This window comes from Esox lucius, chromosome 10, assembly GCF_011004845.1.
Source record: "Esox lucius isolate fEsoLuc1 chromosome 10, fEsoLuc1.pri, whole genome shotgun sequence".
In the NCBI taxonomy this organism is placed as follows: domain Eukaryota; kingdom Metazoa; phylum Chordata; class Actinopteri; order Esociformes; family Esocidae; genus Esox; species Esox lucius.
The window spans coordinates 12,958,862-12,983,460 of NC_047578.1; the positions used below are offsets into that span (position 1 = coordinate 12,958,862).

General features: G+C 42.0%; 1 protein-coding gene across 5 annotated transcripts in view; it reads right to left on the bottom strand.

Annotated features, from left to right (window-relative positions):
- The window catches only part of hivep1 (HIVEP zinc finger 1), a 53,563-nt gene extending 31,996 nt beyond the window's left edge, over positions 1-21,567 (bottom strand). For 2 of the 5 annotated variants that reach the window (XM_010873536.4, XM_010873532.4), the window contains exons 1-2: positions 21,481-21,567; positions 17,972-18,136 (exon numbers count right to left, since the gene is read on the bottom strand). In XM_010873536.4, coding sequence (XP_010871838.2) covers positions 17,972-18,011 — 40 coding nt within the window. In that variant the 5' untranslated portion in view covers positions 18,012-18,136; positions 21,481-21,567. Of the gene's footprint in view, positions 1-17,971; positions 18,137-18,225; positions 18,328-20,313; positions 20,401-21,480 lie in introns of those variants that run through there. The other 3 variants (XM_020050118.3, XM_010873535.5, XM_010873533.5) reach the window with 3 other exon arrangements.
- Between the last annotated feature and the right edge of the window lie 3,032 nt (positions 21,568-24,599).

Sequence of the window (24,599 nt, forward strand, 5' to 3'; positions counted from 1 at the left end):
CACCGCTACATATTTACACCCTGTCATCACCGCTACATATTTACACCCAGGCATGGGAGAAATGAAACACTCTAAATAGCTTAGCAGCTTATGGATCAGAGAAGCGAGTAACATCAAGTTAAACAAAGATAGCTAAAGTCAACTGAGGATACTGGGATACGTTCATGACGACAAGTCTATTCTAGGCTATAGCTGAACCCAGTGCCATGGCACTTAAAACAACATACTCTATCTAGTTTAACAGATCTATGGTTTAATAGATCTATAGATGATAGAGCTGCTATGGATCTGACATTACAGAATCATATTTAGCTCAGCAGAACACCACGTAGGGTTGAGGAACGCTGTTCTCCCCCACACCCATCTTTTTTTTCCTTGAACCACCCCTACTCCTGCCTGTTCCCGTCCCGTTTTCTCGCCACCCCGGGTTCGTTCTACCGCATAACAGAACAAAAGGGCTTCAGTGAACATCATGTCGGCGAGTTGGTATCCCACCCGGTAAGGCCGTTTCACCGTACCAAGCCAGTAATGAGATCGCGACAATCCTGTAAGCTTGTTTTCTCCACCATTTAATTTCATAATTGTCAATGATGACATCCACCGGGGAGAGACAATAAGGGGATCGCAACGGCTCATCCTCTGAAGCCAAACTAGAGCCGAGTCCCAAATGGCCCCCTACTTTCTACATGAACCCTGGTTCACGGCAGTGACCGACAAAAGGAACAGGATGCATTTGGGATGGAGACATCAGAGGGGATTAAGGCATGTTCCTGTTTTAGCTGAATGGTGTACCAGGCGCAAACGCACGCGCACACGCACGCGCACGCTCACATAAGCAAATACACTCCTCATCCGCATTACTTGGCTGTCACTGTTATGTAAACTGTCATCCAGCAGCTCATCCCTTCTGTGCTTCTCAGGCATACGTCACTCAGCCCGTGGAGACACGCCACAGACAGTGAAGTAAGCCCTGCTCAAGGAGTCACTCACTGAAGGGGCCGAGGTAACGCGGTTAGCCTAGTTTAGTCATATTTCTACTACATTCATAGAGATCACTGACTGTTTCCATTGAGCTAATAACGGGCTAGAAGAATCCTAGACGATTTAATAATACATGCTGACCACGACTTATCATGTAGCCCTTCGTACCCCGTTGAAGACTGGCCCCGGGCCCTGGAGGTGTGGCCCTTGGTTTAAGAGGTTACACACAGTGTAAAGACACAGCCTTCAAACCTTGGGAAATGTGTGTTTAACAGTATTAGTAATGACACTTAGACAGAAGCAACACCTTGACCCTACCTCAACCAGATGGGATAGCACTTCAGAGGTCACAATGCCTCATGAAAACACTAGTCAGTGAAACAGCACTGCTCGTATTGACATTAACAAACACAAAGCACATGAAGAAAGACCTAGAGAGAAAGAGAAGGAAACTAATGAACTCCTAGGTTATAAGCAGCACGGTATACACAGTCCTGTTGAAATCACTACACAACCATAAAGAGACACAAAAACATTCTCTTTCTCTGTAAGACAAATAGTCACTGGCACACATTGTCATACCTGTGAACTAGTCAGATAACTATGTTCTGCCCTACGATCCGAAGTCTCTTCTGCTCCTCTCTTCTCTGCTCGGTTAGAGAGCACGTAGCTTAGTGGGAAACACCTGACATTCCTTCCCAGTCAAACAGAAGCTCTCCTCCAGACCAATAACCGGCTGAAATTCCTTCCTGCCCCCTCCTCCACTCCAGAAATGCCACAGCGGAGCAGAGCGCAGAGCAAAAAGTCTGTCTGTCTTTCTGTCTGTCAGAGAACTCCCTAAAGGCTCCACTGAGCAAAACGAAAAGAGAGAGTTTCGATTCTCACTTCTGCCCTGCTCTTCACCTGCCGGAGCACCAGCTAACGTGCAGACACGCTTCTTTGTGCTCCTCGTCCTCTGCCTGTTCTGCCTCCTCTCTCTCTCTCTCTCTCTCTCTCTCTCTCTCTCTCTCTCATGTCCTGTTTAATTTAATCCCTGCTCTAAATCAGGGAAAGCCCTGCCTGCCAGTGTGCTGACTTCCCCTGCCAGAGCAATGCTCTCCCTGTTTCCCTCCATGGGTTTCTCTCAGAAAAAAATCAAAACAAAGCAGGGTACACGAGCTAAAAAAAGATCTGGTGCTTAATTCCTCTTCATGTGTGAGACACACAGACACACATTAACACAGACACACATTAACACAGACACACATTCACATTAACACAGACGCACATAAACACAGACTCACATTAACACAGACGCACATAAACACAGACTCACATTAACACAGACACACATTCACATTAACACAGACGCACATAAACACAGACTCACATTAACACAGACGCACATAAACACAGACTCACATTAACACAGACACACATTCACATTAACACAGATGCACATAAACACAGACTCACATTAACACAGACGCACATTCACATAAACACAGACGCACATAAACACAGACTCACATTAACACAGACGCACATTCACATAAACACAGACTCACATTAACACAGACGCACATTCACATAAACACAGACTCACATTAACACATTCACACGGATAGAACAACAGGTTGGCCACTAACCCACTTGTGGTATACAACAACATGCCACGCCCCCACAGCATCTATAAATACACATCGATCTGTCCTGTCCATCGATCTGCTGCAGGAACAGAAGCTTTCACATTGCCGCTGCACACACACACACACACACACACACACAAACAAACAGAGAAAATAGAACACACATTGAAAGGCAAGAACTAATCACAATGAAAGCAACAAAAAAAACAGACACATGCAAACATTCTTGCACACACGTAGAGTGCAGGAAGTCTGGTTGACAGGAGTACGTGCTGAACTAAGTGCACTGTGGCAGTGGATGGCTGTGTGATTCACTTGTACCTGCAACTTGGTCTCAGCTGTGCTCTTTTTGCAGGGTGCTGCTACAGATTTCTCCTGTCTGTCTGTCTCTCTGTCTGTCTATGTCACACACACACACACACGATGTCCACACACACACACACGATGTCCACATACAAACACGATGCCCACACACACACACATGATGCCCACACACACACACATGATGCCCACACACACACACACACACACACACACACGATGCCCACACACACACACGATGTCCACACACACACACACACACGATGCCCATCACTGCTAATCTTGCTAAACAAGGACACACTTCCACGCAAATTGTGAGACACACACACACACACGGAGAGGAAGAGAAAGACAGGAGAATAAGTCAGGTTATGAGGGAGGGAGGTCTGTCGCAGGGAGGGAGGAGGGAGGAGAGTCGCAGGCAGGCAGCTTAGAAATCCCCAGTCTGCCCCTCCTCAGAAACCACCTTGCCATGGCAACAGCGGCTCCAGGAAGAGACGCCCCACATGTTACGCAACAGGATGGAGTTGCTGCCAGCAGGCAGTCCTCCTTCTCCTCCCTCACCAGTCTTTCTCCTGAACGGCCTCCCTTTACCTTCCCACACACCCATTTTAATTCTGTCCATAATTCAATAGCCCTTCATTCGGCCAGTATCTAGGGCCCAACGTGTTTCAGGCCCTCTACCATTTCTCCATTAATCAGGTCTGTGTTCATCTCCTGAACGGTTTCTCTGTCACTGAGTTTGTATCCGTTCAGTGTCTCTCTAGACGCCGTGCTGGCGGTGGGAGGCATGGCATTTGGTTTGGACCTAAACACGGGTGTAAGAAAACATTTAATAAAAATACGTTTTAACAGTGTGTTGAACCAACTTCTGACTTTTATTGAAAATGGCAGTAAGGTCCTGGGTGGGTCATCGTGCTGGTAACAGGGCAGCATTCAGCTGGCAGTGAAATCACGTTGTTGAAATCTGCAAGATTTCTGCAAGAGCATGCAATGTTTGGAAACATCATGAGGTCCTATCAATTTGTGTAATGTCTGTTTTTATAATTTACAGTTTATTTTTTCTTCTTTGGCAACTGCTTTCCAGACACACAAAGTCCAGCACTTGTCTGTGAAGTGGCGAATTTCCTCCTCGCAGTCAGATTGGCTGTTAGTTTGCATTTGGAGCACGCTGACTGTCACTTTGTATTTGAATCAGTAATTCAATTTCTCTAATTCAAACCGTTCTCCCATTTTGGAAGTTGTTCTTCTTCCGAACAAATCATGCCTCCCTTGTGTGTGTGTCTGTGTGTTATATTGACACGTCTGACCCAACCACGCTGACCCCACTCACATTCCCTATGATTCAAACCAGCCGCAGAAGCCCATCAAACATGGATCGACCATCCTGACATCCACAAACAGGATTTGCAATGGGTTAGTAAACAATGGGTTAGTATATAGTATACTACTATACTTGTCTGGACCTGACAAGTACAGTAGTACGTACACACACACACACACACACACACACAAACACACACAAACAAACACAAACAAACACAGACTGACGGTCCAAGCAAGCAACGGCACTGGTTAACATTTTTTTTAAAACTCTAATTTGGGTGAATGAATCCATGAAGCGGCAAAGACCCTCTGAAAGAAAAGGAAAATAAAACTTTTTGCTGTCTGAGGAGAGGAGAAGCTTCTGTTCTGAGAGGAGGAGAGACTACAGTTCTGAGGAGAGACTATAGTTCTGAGGAGAGGAGAGGCTACTGTTCTGAGGAGAGGAGAGGCTCCTGTTCTGAGGAGAGGAGAGACTACAGTTCTGAGGAGTGGAGAGGCTACTGTTCTGAGGAGAGGAGAGACTACTGTTATGAGGAGAGGAGTGGCTACAGTTTCCAGTAAAACAACCACATTGAGTCCCACGCTGGTTTGGTCATTCCTTTATTCAGGGTATTTTCGACTGCTGCCAGATAGAAGCGGTTGGCCCTCGCCCAGTAACAAGAGCAGCCTGTGTGTCTATTTCTATTTCTGTGTGTGTGTGTGTGTGTGTGTCTCAAGGGTGTACAGAGTGCATCCTATCCTATGAAACAGGAAATGAAAACACAGGGCTAAGAGAATAGCTCTTAAGAGTGGTAGCTACTAGCATCTTTAACTTGGGACTTCAGACATGCTGCACCAGTTGTCATCCTTACCAAACCAGGAGACAGCCAAACGTTTCCTGAACCACATCAAACATGGCACACAAAGCAGCTGTTTCTTTAGAGCATTTCTAAAAGAATCATATCAGTTTAACTGTTTCCAAATTAACTGAAGACCCTTCACTTGAGTCAATTAGACCCTGAAAAAGTTTGACCTCATCCCCGTAGAGCCAATGAGGCGAGGCAATTGGATAATCACTAACAGACACCGGGGTATTCTGGGTAAATTGTCTCTTAGTATTCTAGCAATTCCACAGTAAGATGACAATGCTGGGAAAATGTGTTAGCAGAAAGACTGTGTACTCTGAGCTGTCATTATGTTACTACATGGCATGGTTGTATAAAATGTTTTTATTAAGTGTTTTTGATAGAGCTGTTTGATGTGTTTAACTTCGCAGTCATTGGATTAGGTTTGGCCTTGTTTAAAATGAAGAGGTTTCAGTCAAAACATGATTAGGCAATTCCACTGTAACAGTATAACTGTCCAATGGGAAGCCCGTTGCAGCAGGATGACGCTACAGCTTTTCTTCCCATGGTACTTGTGTTTAAACCTTTTCTGCTGGGACAGTAACCCTCCCCCGATATGCTGTCCCTCAACACTAACTGCCATTTCCTCCCGCATCTCATGACCGACTCTTTCATGATCTCTTTCACACCCTCAATATCCAGGGGCTTTCTTCTGAAATCTTTCAGCTTTTTTCAATTTCTTTCAATTGCTCAACAGTCACTCACTCACACACACACACACAATTCTGCAACCATCATTTCATGGGAACCCATTTTTGGGGGAATTTCTCATGCCCACACCGCACCACAAGTCTATGAGGAGTGGACAGCTAGGAGACCTGGGAACCAGGGAGTGGTTATAGGCTGTCCGGACAACACCAATCCTTAACCCACAGCCACATTTCTAGAGATTAATGCTGCCTTCCCCCATCCAGTAGCACCTTAAACCCCCACCCGAGCCTCTTAGAACTGGTCAAATCAAGCTGACGTGTATTAAAGAGGTGAAACCTAGTTTGAATAAGTAACACCTCACAACACATCAAGCAAATCAAATGCATGGCTTGGGTGGGGCTCCAAAAGGTGCTCAGGTTATATGGTCATTAAGCGTTTAAACAGCTTGTGTCAAAGTGATGTCAAGCTCTTACACTGGACTCAGACTATTATACTGTCATAGTGAAATGCCTGTTTGCTAACGCGTGGATTCCCATGGATCTACAGACATGCTGGAAGGAATGACCAGAGCATCACTGGTGTATCTTGCTTTCCACTGGGTATGCAAAGACTTTGGTGGAGGAAGTCGCCGGTGGAAGCTACACCACTACACCACTGCTGTCTACAGTACTCTGAGGGAAGTAGCTATGTATAGTCAAATTTGCCTATGGGAAAATGACATTTAGAACTCACCACTCAACCAGATTGACTTGTCCAAAGCCATTCCAATGGGACACATTAGCACATTGTTTGGAGCAACCATTGTCAACAATAGTTGAGTCGCAAAAAGTAATGTACCCTGGTCGTTAATGGTAGCCAATACACGGGGAACACTATTCACAAAAGTCTGCAGAAGCCAAAACCTTTTCTTCAATATGGTTTAAACCAATGACTTGTAATGGCTTTGCTGACTACATTGTATACATGCAGCACAATACATGCAGCGAATACATGCAGCACAATACATGCAGCGAATACCACATTTACATGTTCATTTTACACAATGTTTTCTTACAGATTCAGAAATTTGGTTTGAAACCAGGAAAATTGTTTAAAACTACCATATGGAAGTAATAAGTCACTTGAATATATTTTATATAGGAAAGGAAAACCGTGTTGAAAAACTCCTTTCCCTAAGCGTGAGGGTGAAAGGTGAGCTTTCTTGAAATGTGTCATCCGACAGAAATCTTAGCGCTAGTCGGCTGTATTTTGAAAAACAATAGTTTTCAGATCTACAAGGCAGCGTGACGAGATATGGAGGCATGGCCTTGCGAGAGTACCACGACCTTCACACAACCTTCAGCATTATAGTACCACCTTAAACCAGCCCCCACACACAACCTTCAGCTAACATCACCCTTCTGTCCGCCTACAAGCCCCTGTAACTCTCTCGACATCTGGTGGGCCCAGCCCCCCCCCCCACCCCCCCCCCCCCCGTTGACTTTGGTCATGAGGCCCTTTGGCTACAAGGGTCAGGTGAGGTCTAGAACAGTCGTCAAAGGACTCTGGTGTCCTTTCTTGTGCTCTTGCCTTCTACACTCTTCTGTTTGCTTCTGTTTAAGCCCCTCCCTCATGTGTATTTTGTCCCCATTTAGTATCATAACTGTCTTTCTTAAATCACTCACCATCTCAATCCCGCACACATTACACATACATTCGGTCCTTCACTACCTCAATCAAACCCATTCTAATTGTATCTGTCTTTCCTGCACTGTTGTCAGAGCTCCCACTATCTTTCTCCCGCTCCATCTCTCTCCCCTTTCTTATTCTCCCTCTCCAACTCCCTCCCTTATTGTAGGAGGCTCCAGCAAAAGGGCTAGGAACAGCACCTGCACACTAAGACACATGCTGTTCTGTTGCCTTGGCAACCGCTACATTTGGGCTTTGCTGGTGCAAACCATTAGGTATTGCCAGCACACACACACACACACACACACACACACACACGCACACACAGACACACACACACACACATACAGACAGACACACACCGACAGACAGAGACACACAGACACACAGATATTCACTCACAAATGCAGCCCCACGCAAGTTCCCTTTAATGGGTTTCCGGCTGGCATACGTCCGTTTTCCTGCTTTCTCTTTTTAATCCAAAGCTGTTTTTCCAAAACATTCCTCTGTTTAAATTCTGGTGAATTAGCACATCACATTTTCCTCCCTCATAAACCATGCCTGGGGGAAAACAGCAAGCAGTGCGTTTACTTCACACAGAGGAGTAGTGTTTATCTTCAAGGGGCATTTCTCTGGGAATGACACATTCTTTAAAGTGGATCACATTCACAGAGGCTCTCCACTCCCACTCTGTGTCACGATTCTCTCATTTCCATCAGGCGCTTCAGTGACCGCAAAGAAACCCTTCCCAGAGTTCCAGGTTTCTGATGCTGACGCGGAAAAGGAGACAAGTTATAGGAGACTCGGTAACTACCAGCGGGTTTCCCCCTCTTCAGTCTCGGTCAGTGGCACACCAATGTGCCCTTTTCTAATTTTGCCAACATCAACGCCGCTTCACCAAGGTTCCAGGATGTGGTGTTGGCTCTCTAGACTGTTGAGCTCACCTGTTTAGCAAGAAGTGCGTGTTTAGATATAAATCTTATACCTAAGGTTATTGAGTATAATGTAAGGGTTAGGTTGAGATTAGGGTTAGTAAAAGTAGGTGTGTGTGTGTGTTTGTGTGTGTATATATACGTATATGTTGTGAAATTGGGATGACACAGTTAGCCTGCTCTGCACTTCAGTTAAAAGTGAGTAAACAATGAAACCCTCAACGATTCAGTCCAACGTCTTGACAAATTGGGAAATTGTCACCATTACTAGGCTACACAGAAACCAAAGAAAACACAAAACACACACACACACACACACACACACACAGACACTAAAGGGACAGTCAGGAGGTTGGCATGAGGGTTTCTGTGCAAATGGCAGAGTGGGTGGCTGACTTAAGTTGAGAGAAGCCAGGCGGTATAAAGGAATGCAAACCTCAGGTTTGGCTAAGAACAGGAAGTCACACTTTAACAATGACAGGTATATGCTGTCAGAGGTAAGTTAATGAAAATCATGAAGGCTAAGCCATACACTACAAAGTACTGACCAACTTGTTTCAGATACAAAAATAAATGTATCCCAGGTATCAAGGGGAAAAAGTCAGTGCATACTAAAAAAAGACAGACACACATGAACACACACAGAGAGAAACACACACGAACGCACAGACACACAGATAGACACATACAGACACACACAACCTTCTCTGAATACGCAGGTGGGTGGTGATCGTCCTGGTATTAGTCACACTGCAGTATGTATGACAGACACCAAAACGAACCTGACTAAATACACTGCACGATTTGAAAGGAGGTGAGGCGAAGAAAAGTAGGCCTCACACAGAGAGAAAGAGGCAAAGTGATAAAGAAAGAAAACTAGAAAGAAAGACAGAGGAGGAAACAGAGGGGAAAAGGAAATGAATAAATAGGACAGAGGGAGGAAGAATGAAGAACACAAGCAATCCAATCACACAGACTGAAAAATATGAAGTCTTCACCAATGCAGATCCAGGGCCCAGAGTCTATAGTGAGTCAAGTAGCCCAGGTTCCTATTCAAGTGGCCGTCAATGAGTTCTAGCCTAATTCATTGGAAATTCACATCCAAATACTGTGGATGTAATGACCTGAATGGACTGCTGCCCCTGACGACTGTTGCAAATTGGACAGTGGGGTAAGTTCTACCTCAAAAACAGACGTTGACAGGTTCCAGTAGAGGTCCTCAGAGCAGACCAAGAACTATTCTCTTCTCTGGGCTATGTGAGTTATTGCTGAACTTCCTATCTCTTAAGGGGAAAAATGACCCCCGCCCTCCCAAAATAACAAAAAAATGCTCTTGGCAACAGCTGAGACACTCACAATGGACACACTACAAATCAGGAAGAAATATATATTTTAGAGTTTTGTTTGACTTTGAATGCAAGCTAAAATGAAGGAGGAAAACAGCTCAAGGTATTCTAATGTTGTTAAGAGTGACGGTTAAGCTACTTATTGGAAATCATAGGCCTACTTTTCCGTTGTTGAAAGTAAATGTATCGCATTGGCTACGGTCTCTGCAGCGGCTTCCAGTGAAAGTAAAAATGCACAGAGCACTAAAACACACTGCAGTTCCCCTCCAGTAAAAAAGACAGGTTGGAACTTAAACTCACATTACCGGTAACAGAGTCAGCAGTCGGGTGAGTGTGTTTTCAATGTATTCAATTTCATTGAGACAAAATATGGTCATAAAAATTCCTCAATACCTCCCCTACTCCCTCCCTCTTTTCTCTCAAAGTGAAAGCCTTTTCCTGTCCCCAGAGGTTACCGCTGAGGTATAGACACCAACCTGTCCCAGCCTGTTTGTTGTGGTTACTGTTGCTAAAACCCTGGGCAAAAGATCCCTTTGTGTTAAAGTGGAAATCAAACAAAATAACTAACTAATGTCATATTGTGATAAAAGTTTAATAATATGAAAACACGAAAAAATGTATTCATTTATGCAAGAAAATTAAATATGGTCTTGAAACATGTAGCTCACTGCCATGTTGGAATGACATTTAAGGCTAAAAATCTGTATCACAGGCTCTTCTCCTCGCTTTGTGAAGAACGAGACCCTTTGGAGATGGCTACATTTCAATGAAGGATATTCAGGTAGAAGGTTTGGATCGCTCTTAAAAAAGCAGATAAGTTACAGCTAATGTTAGCTAAGCGTCATTTGCAATAGCTTGCTAGCTAGCTTCCAAGCCAGCTAATAACTTGTAAGCATTGCGTTTGCATATCAAAATAGCTGCATAATATTTAGCTTCTGTGCTGTCTCATCTTATCTGTGTGATGGAATTTGAAATGCATCATAACTGCAAGTGTACGTATGTAAACACAGCAATGTATTTTGAGGCAGGGCGGAGAATTTGTTAGCTAGATACAGTGGATATAAAAAGTCTACACACCCCACATGCAAGGTTTTATTGTGATGTAACAGAATGAGACAAAGATAAATCATGTCAGAACTTTTTCCACTTTTAATGTGACCTATAATGTGATAAATTTAATAGAAAAACAAACTGAAATCTTCAAGGGGGGAAAATGAAAAATAAAAACCTTACAATAACCTGGTTGCACACCCTTTTGTAACTGGGGGTATGGCAGTGTTCAGAATTAACCAATCAAATTCAAACTCATGTTAAATAGAATTAATTACACACCTGCCATCATTTAAAGTGACTCTGATTAATCACAAATAAAGTTAAACTGTTCTAGTAAGATATTCCTGACATTTTCTTAGTTGCATCTCAGAGCAATAGCCATGGTCCGCAGAGAGCTTCCAAAGCATCAGCGGGATCTCATTGTTGAAAGATATCAGTCAGGAGAAGGGAACAAAATAATTTCCAAAGCATTAGATAGATATACATTAGATATACATATAGATTAGATATACCATGGAACACAGTGAAGACAGTTATCATCAATTGAAGAAAATATGGCACAACAGAGACACCAAGAACTGGACATCCCTCCAAAATTGATGAAAAGACGAGAAGAAAACTGGTCAGGGAGGCTTCCAAGAGGCCTACAGCAACATTAAAGGAACTGCAGGAAATTTTGGCAAGTACAGGCTGTGTGCTACGTGACAACAATCTCCCGTATTCTTCATATGAATGATGGCATATGAAGCATGGCAAGACAGATGCCTTTTCTTAAAAAGAAAAACATCCAAGCATGGCTGAAGTTTGCAAAAACAAACACCAAGTCCCCCAAAAGCATGTGGGAAAATGTGTTATGGTCTGATGAAACCAAGGTTGAACTTTCTGGCCATAATTCCAAAAGACACGTTTGGCGCAAAAACAACACTGCACATCACCCAAAGAACACCATACACACAGTGAAGCATGGTGGTGGCAGCATCATGCTTTGGGGCAGTTTTTCTTCAGCTGGAACCGGGGCCTTAGTCAGGGTGGAGGGAATTATGAACAGTTCCAAATACCAGGCAATTTTGGCACAAAACCTTCAGGCGTCCATTAGAAAGCTGAAGATGAGGAGGAAGTTCACCTTTCACCACGATAACAACCCAAAGCACACATCCAAATCCACAAAAGCATGGCTTCACCAGAAGAAGATTAACGTTTTGGAACGGCCCAGCCAGAGCCCAAAACTGAATCCAATTGAACATCTGTGGGGTGATCTGAAGTGGGCTGTGCACAGGAGATGTTCTCGCTATCTGACAGATTTGGAGCGCTTTTGCAAAGAAGAGTGGGCAAATATTGCCACGTTAAGATGTGCCATGCTAATAGACTCCTACCCAAAAAGACTGAGTGCTGTAATAAAATCAAAATGTGCTTCAACAAATAATTAGTTTAAGGGTATGCCCACTTATGCAACCAGGTTATTGTGAGTTTTTTATTTTTCCCCTTCAAAGATTTCAGTTTGTTTTTCAATTGAATTGTTCACGTTATAGGTCACATTAAAAGGTGGAAAAAGTACTGACATGATTTATCTTTGTCTCATTCTTTTACATCACAAGAACCTGGCATTTTAACAGGGGTGTGTAGACTTTTTATATCCACTGTATGTTAGCCAACTATGATTAAGTGAATTCAGGTGAATTATTAAGCCCCAAGTGACCAAAATACTAGCAGTTTGATTAAAAGCAGTCTGAAGTATTTGGCTGGCTACGGTAATGACTGAATTATAGATCCTGATGAAATCTACAGTGCCGATTAGCAGGCAACAGTACCATGCTCCACTCCGGCAGAACCACTTCTCCAAGATCATGTTCAATCTGAAAATGTTATCTCAGCATCCCAGAGGCATTTCAGTTCCTCTTCTATAGTATATTGTCTTTGAAGTGTAAGTGTAAAGCCTGAATCCAGTGCAACTGATGGGCTTTGGCGCATCATAGCTACAAGCCATTGTCCCAACACTGACTACTGCTCGAGTGGTAGGGTATATAATTTTATAAATAAATCCACTTCCGACTCCCTGGTCATTGTCCCCCCTCAACACACACACACACACACACACTAATTTGAAGGGGAAGTAGGTACTGTGCAGTATGGAGATGGACCGGTTTGTCTGCCTATAAACATGTCACAACATGCATAAACCTGCACAGAAGGCCTAGAGTTAACTCTTCCTCTGCACCATAGACTGGCACTCAGCCAAGGTACCATATATAGACAGATGTTGAAGTTTCACTACTGGCTGAATTACAGCGTTGCAAAGCTAATTCAGCCGACGATAATGTGGTTAGAAATCTTCATGTGGTACCACGGTGGAGGTTGACCAAAGGATGACTTAAGTATGTGGCGGGTGAGTGGATCAAACAGTCACTTCTCAGCCGCTGACCCTTCATTGACCCTGAGCTGGGCTAGGAATTCCCAAGGAATCAGGCCAGGGGAGTAGTCAGCTGAGGCTTAGAATTACCTGGAGCTGACAGTGAAGAGCCCGACCAGAAGCACAGAACACACTTAACCTCTTGCCCACCCTGAGGAGTGTCAGGAGAACAAGCAGAACAGTGCCATGAGATGTCATTGGTCGTTATTTCCCTCTCAAAGTGATTCCTAGTTCTTGGTTGAGGAAGTAAATGTGTAGCCTTTAACTGAAAGGTCACTGGTTTACATCTGAGACAACAAGTTGAAAAATATGTTGTTGTGCTCTTGAACAAGGCACTGCACCTGGGTTAGTCCTGGAAAAAAGCGTTCACTAAAAGTTTCAGGACTGGGAAAAGTACAAGGTCTATTAATGACGTCAGTGATCTTCAGGTCGGAAAGTCGGAGCTCTAGGATTTTCCAACATGGAATATAGGGTTGGATTAGCATTAAAAATTATTTCCTCTGTTAGTTAGCTTACAGGGTTATTAGGGTCAAAGAAAAGTTGCTGTACCTCTGACCCAAAAAATATGTAACCAAGTAACAAACAAAGTTGGGATTTTGAGTATTATTATGATCTCTATGGAAACAAATGGAAGGAATTAAGTCAGTGATAACAGACCTATGGTTGATTATTAACAGCTCTGGTTTCCAAATTTGCTAATTATTCCCCATCTAGTGCACTATTTTCAGGCAGGGCTCGTAGCTTACTATCATTGGTAGGTTATAGGTTGACAATTGGGATGCATTCACAGTGATGATGATATGGCCAGAAACTACACCATTGGTGAAATATTCTACTGGCTAACAGCTGTCACGCACACATACCATAACAAGTGGCATTCATATACAAAAGCTGTCACCTATGCAATTGGCCTATACAGAGCCATCAGAACAAGGTTGTGTTTTCAATGGAATTGAGGGCAATTCAATTTATTTTCCCTTTAAAGGGGTAAACATTTTTCTCTGTTTTACAGATTGTGTTTTCCTACTTAGTGGGCTTCCAGAACTACTAAGTAGTTTTAGTGGGCTTCCAGAACCTAGGTGAGAAGGTTCTGAATTTCAACCAGGTTGAAATTCACTGTTATAATAAGACGTGTGGCTAACCAGACCGGACATTTTTGTGAGGAGGTATGTATATGGGCAAGGATAGGGTTTGCTGAGGTGCAGGTTAAATATCCAAAATGACAAAATACCTGCCCATAACCTGAAGAACACTGGAATAAATTAAGTAACACAAAGAATACTCCTTCAAAATGCCTTAAGACACTTGTTATAAAAGGTTAATTACAATTTCATAAAACATAGCATGTGGAATTTTTTTCTTTCAACCAAAATGAAGATATTCCTTAAAGCTGTTGTAGCTTCAATGGTAAACAAATGAGCACAAAAATCTCTCAAGAATGACTGTCATATGTTAAATTTCTCATATAGATTTTTTTTTTACACAAGGCAAACAGCGCAAACAAAATGTTTAATTACAGGTTCCTTCCTGACAATGCAGCACAATAGGAATAACAGAAAAAAGCAATTGACAAAAGTGATACATTTATGAACAATAATAATATTCCCCAATGCAGCTTTACCTTTCAGCTTCTGGGTATGATGTTCATAGGGTTTAAATCTATCAGTCTGTGATGGGAGAGTGAGCGGCAGTCCAAGCGAAACAACTGTTATGACCCACCCTCCTCCAAGCCAGCCAAAGCTGCTTGGAAACCAGCTGTTTGACTGAAGTAAACAGAAGACCTGGATGGGGGGGGGCCAGAGTTCCTGATTTTCTGCCTTTCTACCCGCAAATTGCGTCACGGCATTCCTGTCCTGATGACACACGAGCCAGATGCTGCATGCTGCAGGCCAATAGGGTGCACTCTTCCTGCTGGTCTGTATACCAAATGCCAACGCCCCAGGGCATTGAAGGGGACATTGCCCAGCAAAGAGTGCCATGTTCTGGGTGGGACATAAAATGGGCGTTCTGACACTGAGGTTAGCAAAGGTCCTGTGGCAAGTTAGAGTACATACCATCATGGCCATCTAATCATCCCTAGCTTCCAATTAGAAGCAAATAAATCTCCTCCCCCATATCTACTCCCAAGGCAGTTGCTGTAAATCTAATCTCATTCCTAGACACTTCCGCCAAAATCCGCTGAAGGTCTGGTGGACACATGAACTTCGAAGCCTTCGTAAAACTGCCAGAAATAAGTGGCTTGGTAGCCACTGGCTCCATACACGTAAAAACAATATATATACACCCTACACCCTTCCATGTATGTCTCATACACTGTTTATATTCCCTGTGTATGACTGTTGGATATACATTTAAAAACATGGACATTTCAGAAGATGTTTTCCCCTAATTCATGGATTGCACCTCCATAACTTGGTCTAATGACTTTAAAGGGGCTGATAACTGTTTTCTTAATTACAATACTATTAAGTTAGTTATTTTTTTCTATTATATACACTGCATTTCACACACTGCAACAAAAGCTAGCTTATTTTATCAATTCTGACAGGACACATGATACAGTCATTTTGCATTGAGGTCTCAGCAGCATCACCATATGCCAGAGGCAGTTTGGGGAGGAGGGTGCTTAGAGTTCCAAAGAAGAACGTTAACAAGATCTGAGTTGTGTTACACACAGTTCTAGAATGTGATTGAGCATGTGATAGCATGCCACTCACTGAGTAGCAAAAGATTTCCTGTCTGACTAATCAACCTCCATCACAAAAGGAGGAGGATATGAAGAAACAGGTCAAAGGTCAAAACAATACAGAGGCAGTAAGATATCCCACTAAATGTGCACTACTAGAAGCAGGAAGCTATCCCATTTCTATTCACTGAATAGTACCAGGAGCTGAATGTGATAATATGTACAGCACAAACACTGCACTATCCTTTTAATTTTATCTGATAGTCTCATATCCTTGAATGTTAAACTGCAGAGAGTAAAGAGGGGCATTGTGGGTGAAGAGAAGCAGAGAAATACGTCAGAGAGAATAGGTTTTTTCTTTACACTGCAGTACTTGCTTGTGCAACAAACTAATATCCCTACTTTACCAAAGTAACTGAAAATACCAAGAAATGTAAATTCCTTAAATACGTCCTTGCCTTTGGATGACAGACATTTGTTCCCTTTAAACTCATCAAAATGATGACAGCCCAAACAATGAGGTCACCATGGAGACCACATGGACATCTGGTACACTCCTAAAGTTACATAACATACTACACTGCATAAGTCATATAAAAAGACAGCACCACTTTTTGTATCTTTATTTTTGAAATCTTCTGCTACATAAGTACTTGAAATCAGGCAGGTGGTTAGGACTCTAAAACAGTAGCCTAACTGGGCTAATATGGCTGTCAAAATTTACTATTCCATGGTCCTCCTATAAATAAACTAAATTATTAATGTTGTTAGGCCAAGTAAGTGTAAAGCAATAAACATGCACGGGATAGATACATGATAAACAAACAGTAGCCTATAATGTGGGTCTCTGCTGGCAGACACTGGCAAAGTTTTTTGTGGACTTTGTAACAGAAACACACACACAAAAACACCGATATAGACCACACATGCTAACATCTAAATAAATCCATTACTAGTGTAGGCCTACGATGCCTTGGGTTCTGTCAAATATTCCGCCTTGAAGACATCCCATAATCGTCAGATAATTAGCATACGACAGCCATTGGTAAAGATCAAAGGCAATTCATGCAGTGGAATAAGAGCTCTGTTCTTGAGTAACAGGCGTGCAGTTGTAAACATAAGCCGATATAGCCTACTAACATAGCCACGGACTCCAACAACGTAAAGAGTGGTTCCACCATGGAATAACACAATGGATTCTGTTCAACAGACTAGGCGCTCCACTAAACATAGCCAACGAAGACAGTACTTGTAAACAGATTGTGCAAAACATGACAAAGCCAAGAAATGAGCAAAAAGGAAGTGGATCAGGAGCCTCAGCACATTCTACAGACATTTAGTCAGCGAGTGTAGAAAGAGATGTGTTTAACGGACTGGCTCCTCTCTAGATTTCTTCCTAGTTTCTGAAATGTCTAAGGTGGGGGATCAATGTGCCCCAAAATGTTATTGCCTGCCCTTTAGAGTTTTAGGATGGGTGACATTGTAAGCATTTTGGAACAACTGCTGATGTAAAAAGGGCTTGATAAAATAAGTATGATTGATTGACAGCAGTGTGTAAGGCAGTTTGGGACACAGATGAGGGCATGAGACAGGGTTTCTCCCTTCATCCATTGCTTTTGAAAATGTAAGGTTGAACGTCAAGTGACCTGACCCAAATACAATGGAATAGAATACCCTATGGACTGTTAGCTGGATCCTCATTTTGTATGAATAGGTTTCAAACCTGCATAATGAAATATATGAAAACACGGCTGTATATGATATATTAAAAGGTGCACATGATTTCCAAGTGAACTCACCATATGCCAGTTTACATCACATTTCACTTAAGAAGAATCACAAAGCCGAAAATGCCACCTATGTTTTTATTAAACACATGAACTTCCACTCCTACCATAATGCATGTCTATCTTTCAAGCACTTGCTGGAAACAATCAGTAAAAAAATGACAGACAATTCTAAGAAAGACTGGGGCAGTGAAGATGGAAGTATGACTTAGGAAGTTATCACTCTTATAGACTATGCATTAGAATATATTAGAAAATAATAAATGCCTGGTACAGGCGCCATTTTAAGTGGGAGTCTTACCTTTAAGGTTCTTCGGGTTGTTCTGTTTTGTGCGCGGCATCGTTTTGCTCCGTTTACTGGGTTCAATGACACATCTTGTGAAAAGTGGAGGGGTTTCTACTGAAGGTGGACCTCGAGGACAGCTGACTCCCGATTCACACCGTCAGGGAAACCCTCCGAGTTCATCTACGAAAGCACACATACACACAGTGTCAGTTTGAGCTTAACACACCGAAGATCAATAAACACTAAGCAGCCCTTGCAGTCATCTTAACTGTGCGGTGTGTTGTTTAGTCTTCCATCCTGTCACTTGGCAGGCTTCAAAGAGAACACTGCTGTTGTTGCGTCTGTCAGTCTGACGTGTCCCTGTCCAAATTCTTATTCCAATCCAAACACACATGGTCTAAATTAATATTCCAGTCCAAACAAGCATGGTTCAAATTCTTATTCCAGTCCAAACATGCATTGTCTAAATTATTATTCCAGTCCAAACAAGTATGGTCAAAATTCTTATTCCAGTCCAAACATGCATGGTCAAAATTCTTATTCCAATCCAAACATGAATGGTCTGAATTCTTATTCCAATCCAAACATGAATGGCCTAAATTCCTATTCCAATCCAAACATGAATGGCTTAAATTCCTATTCCAATCCAAACACGAATGGTCTAAATTCTTATTCCAGTCCAAACATGCATGGTCAAAATTCGTATTCCAGTCCAAACATGCATGGTCAAAATTCTTATTCCAATCCAAACATAGATGGTCTAAATTCTTATTCCAATCCAAACATGAATGGTCTAAATTTCTATTCCAATCCAAACATGAAGGGTCTAAATTCTTATTCCAATCCAAACATGAATGGTCTAAATTGGTACTCCAATCCAAACATGAATGGTCTAAATTCTTATTCCAGTCCAAACATGCATGGTCAAAATTCGTATTCCAGTCCAAACATGCATGGTCAAAATTCTTATTCCAATCCAAACATAGATGGTCTAAATTCTTATTCCAATCCAAACATGAATGGTCTAAATTTCTATTCCAATCCAAACATGAAGGGTCTAAATTCTTATTCCAATCCAAACATGAATGGTCTAAATTGGTACTCCAATCCAAACATGAATGGTCTAAATTTTTATTCCAGTACAAACATGCAATGTCAAAATTCTTATTCCAGTCAAAACATGCATGGTCAGAATTCAAATTCCAGTTGAAACATGCAGGGTCCAAATTCTTATTCCAACCCAAGCATACATGTTCTACATTTTTACTGTAGTCCAAACATACACTGTCTAAACACCTTAGTTTGATATCATGGCGTAACATCGAATGGAGCACTATTGACATGTTCCGCCTTCAACCAACATCAGGTGAGTTGTGGACAGACACTGAGCTGAATGATAAGTAATTACTCCGTAGAAATATAAAAGCTCTGGGGTATCAACACCCTAGTCAGAGAGCCTCCAGGTCACACAGGATAGGGGCTGTTGTCTCGGTTAAATGACAGATTGACAAGTACATATCAGACACAATGCCATGCCCATCTCTTTGACGTTAGCCCGTTTTGGTTGACAAATGGAGACAACAAAAAGGTTCTGTGTCTGGCAGGCAGTCACTGCTCCAGGCGGCTTGGGCAGTTGGTGTACACGGATACACTATCAGAGGATCTTATAGTGAAACTGAACACTATAGATTGCTGCATCCCCATTAGACCCACACAAACACCTAAAGGGCAGTGTGTTCTCGCGGTTGTGATTAACATGTTTGCTATGCTGCTATTGACGCCCTTTTTGTAGAGGATGGTCAGGTACTAATTTTAGTCTTATGTCAATATGAGGTCTGCAAATGAAAACATCAGTCAGTGGTTGATGTGGAAGCTAAATGGTACCAGACCTGTATCTTTCAAAACCCACAAAAGCAGAACACAAACGGAATGATCATGAAACAGCTCTCTCTCTCTCTCTCTCTCTCTCTCTGTCACTCCCATACACTGCTCCAGTCTATATACATAATCTATACATGAACATGACAAAAGCTTTTAAATAGTCTATTCTGCATGTTTATAGATAATTCCCTACATGACCATACTGAAATAAGGCAGTCGACATGACATGACAATCAATCCCGTCGTTTCACCATACAGTCTTTGTTCAGTTTGCAAATATTACATAACAGTCACTACAACTGTAGGATGTTTCACCCAAACGGTTACATGTGCGCGGCAACAGCAATGACATCATTCATCTCGCACTTAAATATATATCGACAGTAATCTAGACTACACAGCGCATGCACGAGGTCAAAGACAGAATGTTAGGACGACAATGGAAGTCATACAATCAAACGTTTATAAGCTCCCACCTGCCTCCCTGAGAAGACGAAGGACAGGTCGAATGCTTGATGCTTCAGACGATTCTATAGCCAAGGAAACGGAGACGTGCGTGTGGGGCGCGCGTCAGCTGATAAATATTTGAGGAAACACCCCAAAACTGACAGCTTCATGAGGATGCCACAAGCTGCCGAGGAAATGTTGCAGTAGTCCTAAAACTGTAAGGAACGCTATCCCTGAGTCCCTGACGCCTGACTCACGCCCCATGCAACACATTTAGGAGGATTCCAGGCACTATCCAGCAACCTTGCGGAATTTTACACCAACACTGTAACCACAAGTTAAACAACGTCGGTAACACGATTTCCTGCATGATAAAATATGAATATATAATATCCAATCCAAGTGACAGGCAGCGTCCTCGTATCTATACAACCGATAGCTACAAGTGACATATTAAACAGGTAAACAACATCAATGTTACCTTGTAGCTATTCATAAAGGTGCTTCAACAACTCATGTTACATAACATTTGGATGTTTTGTGATGGAATGCAGTCTTAATAAAAAAAATAAAAATGCTTGGGATTGGGGTACAATATGTACTGTAGCACTAGCAGAACATGAACGCGCCGTAACTGAGGGAGGAGTCAGGGAAAACCCCTCGCTCCCTGCAACACTACAACCGCAGTTCTCTAATTCAAGAAATAGGGCCTTTGCGACATTTTCTACACTTTATTTGTCATGTGTTACGTAACATGTAAATACTGGCAAATGTATCAGAAACATGGCAGTATATAAGACATACCTATGGGCACGAAAAATGAACATTCTGTTTTAGCACGTTGGGTTTCAAGCAAGATAACTTAGCAACATGCACATATAGCTGTTACACTAGAATGCTGCAGACGTCTAGACAAAAACTCTGCTATGGTAAGTAACGGAAGGCTGTACTGTACAGTCTTCTTTTATGGTAAAATTTGCTATTATCTTTTCCCAAAAAAAAGACATGCATATGCTGAACAAAATAAACGAGTAAAGACGTTAAGAAAATAACTAGCCGAACAAGCTAGAACGTCCCCATCATCAGGAGTTGTAGCTACACCAGCCCCGTAAAAACACTGCCCCAGAACACCACGGCATGCAGCCTAAAGTGGCAACCACGACAAACAAATATCTACAGACTGAATATATACTTACACGAACGGGCTTAATAATTGCCAGGGATTTCTGGTTTAACACACCTCAACCATAAGGGGAAAGGTCTGCTTTTTTCTCTGCTCCTTCTGTCTCTCTCACTTTCTATTGCAGGAAACAGACAGGCCCACTGACGTCAACGGGGGTCCCGTCTCCGCCTCCCAGCCACAGGATGTCTTTCAGGGAGGTATACGACGATCGAACTACGATCGAATAAATTATTAAAAGCAATCTATCCGACATCTTACTTTTGACTGTATTTTAAAGGAAATAATTTACAACGTATATAAAGTACGTTTTGATCATATTTATAATTAAAAACATATTCGTCTGAAATGTTCGTTTTTATTTGAAGTGTCGTTTGTCGCACACCCCCCTGAAGGTATCCCCATTCACATAGTTTAGGGCTGACGGTTTTCCCGGAGGTTCCTTGTTGTCAGGTCACGTTATGCCCCTCCACTGTGCCGACTGGGCTTTCCCATGCAGATCCATAGCAGTTGCTAACACTGTAGCAAACCTTAATAGACTTTGCCTTCCCCGAGCTACAGAGGCTGATTTGAATTTTGCTGCTATATTAACTACAGACCGTAGTTCAAATCTGCATACACCATGTTGCCTGATGAGATTGCAATTGGTTTTGTTGTTCGGAATCATAGAAATGTTTTTATTGTAATAAAATTGGGTTGGAATTGGGCATGCAAAAATTGACATATAATGTATTCTGTATATATGTCGACAAATACTAATTTTAAACCTTTTATTTTTGTGGATTGTGACATTACAGTAGGAACCTAAACGTTCTACAGACCTATACATTTTCCTCTGCCCAATAAAATGTGTTTGCTATTTGATGTCCACATTAAATTGGATTTGTCATAGTTTTTGTAATCAGTTGTAGAAAAACAGTAAAATACATATTCATGTTCCTTTTAAAAATAATGCATTATTTTAGTTGAAGAAAAGTTATAAATAAATGCAAAATAAAGATGGGTCATAGTAAAGAAGTAATTTACTTTATCCACAATGAATAACAAACTTCAAAGGAGGGCTAGTACCAAATTGATGTGTGTGGTAGAAGTAAGGATTATCTACACATATTGTTTTTTTTCAGTCACTTCCTGGAGGTAGTGTTTTTCTTTGGACATTTGTAATGTCACCTAAACAGCTGTATCTGTGATCTCAACCTGTATTTAGTTGGCATTGTGTATTGCATCTGGAGTTGCTTTAGACACGGTTTTAAATAGACATGGTTAAACATTCATTATATTCCAAAAGGATTTCAAGGGTTGCATTCTAAGTGGAATCTCCCAACAATGATAAATTCACATCCATATGAACAACGGGAAAGCAGTTGATGACCTTATGTTTCTAAATGTGTTCCTGTATACGCTTGGAGGAATACTGTTACTACCTCAACCTAGCACGTGGATCATTTTCTATTGTCTCTCAAGCATGGTCAAGCAGGAACCAGCAAAGTAGAATTTGATTTTATGGTTTGCCTTGTTTTAAAAACATAGAAAGCATGTTCCCCATTTAATGTATTAGCTTGAATGGGGAATATTTTAGACTGCATGATCACTTTCTGATGTTGATTCATCGTAAGAAACTATACGCCTACTCGGGGTGTGTGTTTACCAAAGTAAATTTCAATTTAGACAGAAAAAGTCCTCCCTTACCATAATCTTTAATGTGATATGTCTGATACTATTCTCATTCACATTGATAACTATGAAGCTGGCCAAAAACCACCATTGAATATTGATCTGGTGTATAGGCTTATGCATGAGGCAATATTTCCCTGTTATCGGTTTCACACAATTCAAAGATGAAACAACATTGGATTAAAGATTTCAATGATTGAATGAATATAGCAAGGTGCAGAAAAGGCAAATTAATGTTTAGAAGAAGATTTGAAGAAGGTTTAGAAGAACAGGCTATTTGAAATAGGTTAATTGTTTTGCCTCAAACCTTAGGGGTGTCATCAAGTTCTGTAATAAATACCTAAGTGTGTGTTTTTGTATTTTTTAACTGTGTCTGTCTGGCAAATTTGAATCCCTAGCCATTCATGTATTGCATTGCATAGGGCTTCCCAAGTTGTCTAGTCACAAAAACAAAAGCCTGGGGCTAATGGCTAGAGCTACATGAATATTAAATGAAAATCAGTGATACTCACTGGAGTCGCTGGAACATTGTGCTGCTGTAAAACGTACACAACATTTGCTGTGTACGTTTTGTAAGGAAGGTAACTATAATTGCTGTAAAAATGTGTAGAAACTGTGCATGTGTAAGACAACGAATGCCATAAATATCTATACATATATATACCGATCAGCCATAACATTATGACCACTGACAGGTGAAGTGAATAACACTGATAATCTCGTTATCATGGCACCTGTCAGTGGGTGGGATATATTAGGCAGCAAGTGAACATTCTGTCCTCAAAGTTGATGTGGTAGAAGCAGGAAAAATGGTCAAGCATAAGGATCTGAGCGACTTTGACAAGGACCAAAATATTATGGCTAGACGACTGGGTCAGAGCATCTCCAAAACTGCAGCCCTTGTGAAGATTCCTGGTCTGCAGTGGTTAGTACCTATCAAAAGTGGTCCATGGACAGAAAAGTGGTGAACCGGCGACAGGGTCATGGGCGACCAAGGCTCATTAATGCACATAGGGAGCGAAGGCTGGTGTCAGCCTTTGGTGTCATCGCTCTCACACTCCCTCATACTGGTCAATGGAAGTTCAACATGGCACCTCATGGCAAAGAACTCTCTGAGGATCTGAAAAAAAATATTGTTGCTCTACATAAAGATGGCATAGGCTATAAAAAGTTTGCCAAGAACCTGAAACTGAGCTGCAGTATGGTGGCCAAGACCATTCAGCGGTTTAACACGACAGGTTCCACTCAGAACAGGCCTCGCCATGGTCAACCAAAGAAGTTGAGTGCATGTGCTCAGCGTCATATCGAGAGGTTGTCTTTGGGAAATAGACGTATGAGTGCTGCCAGCATTGCTGCAGAGGTTGTAGGGGTGGGGGGTCAGCCTGTCAGTGCTCAGACCATACACTGCACATTGCATCAAATTGGTCTGCATGGCTGTCGTCCCAGAAAGAAGCCACTTCT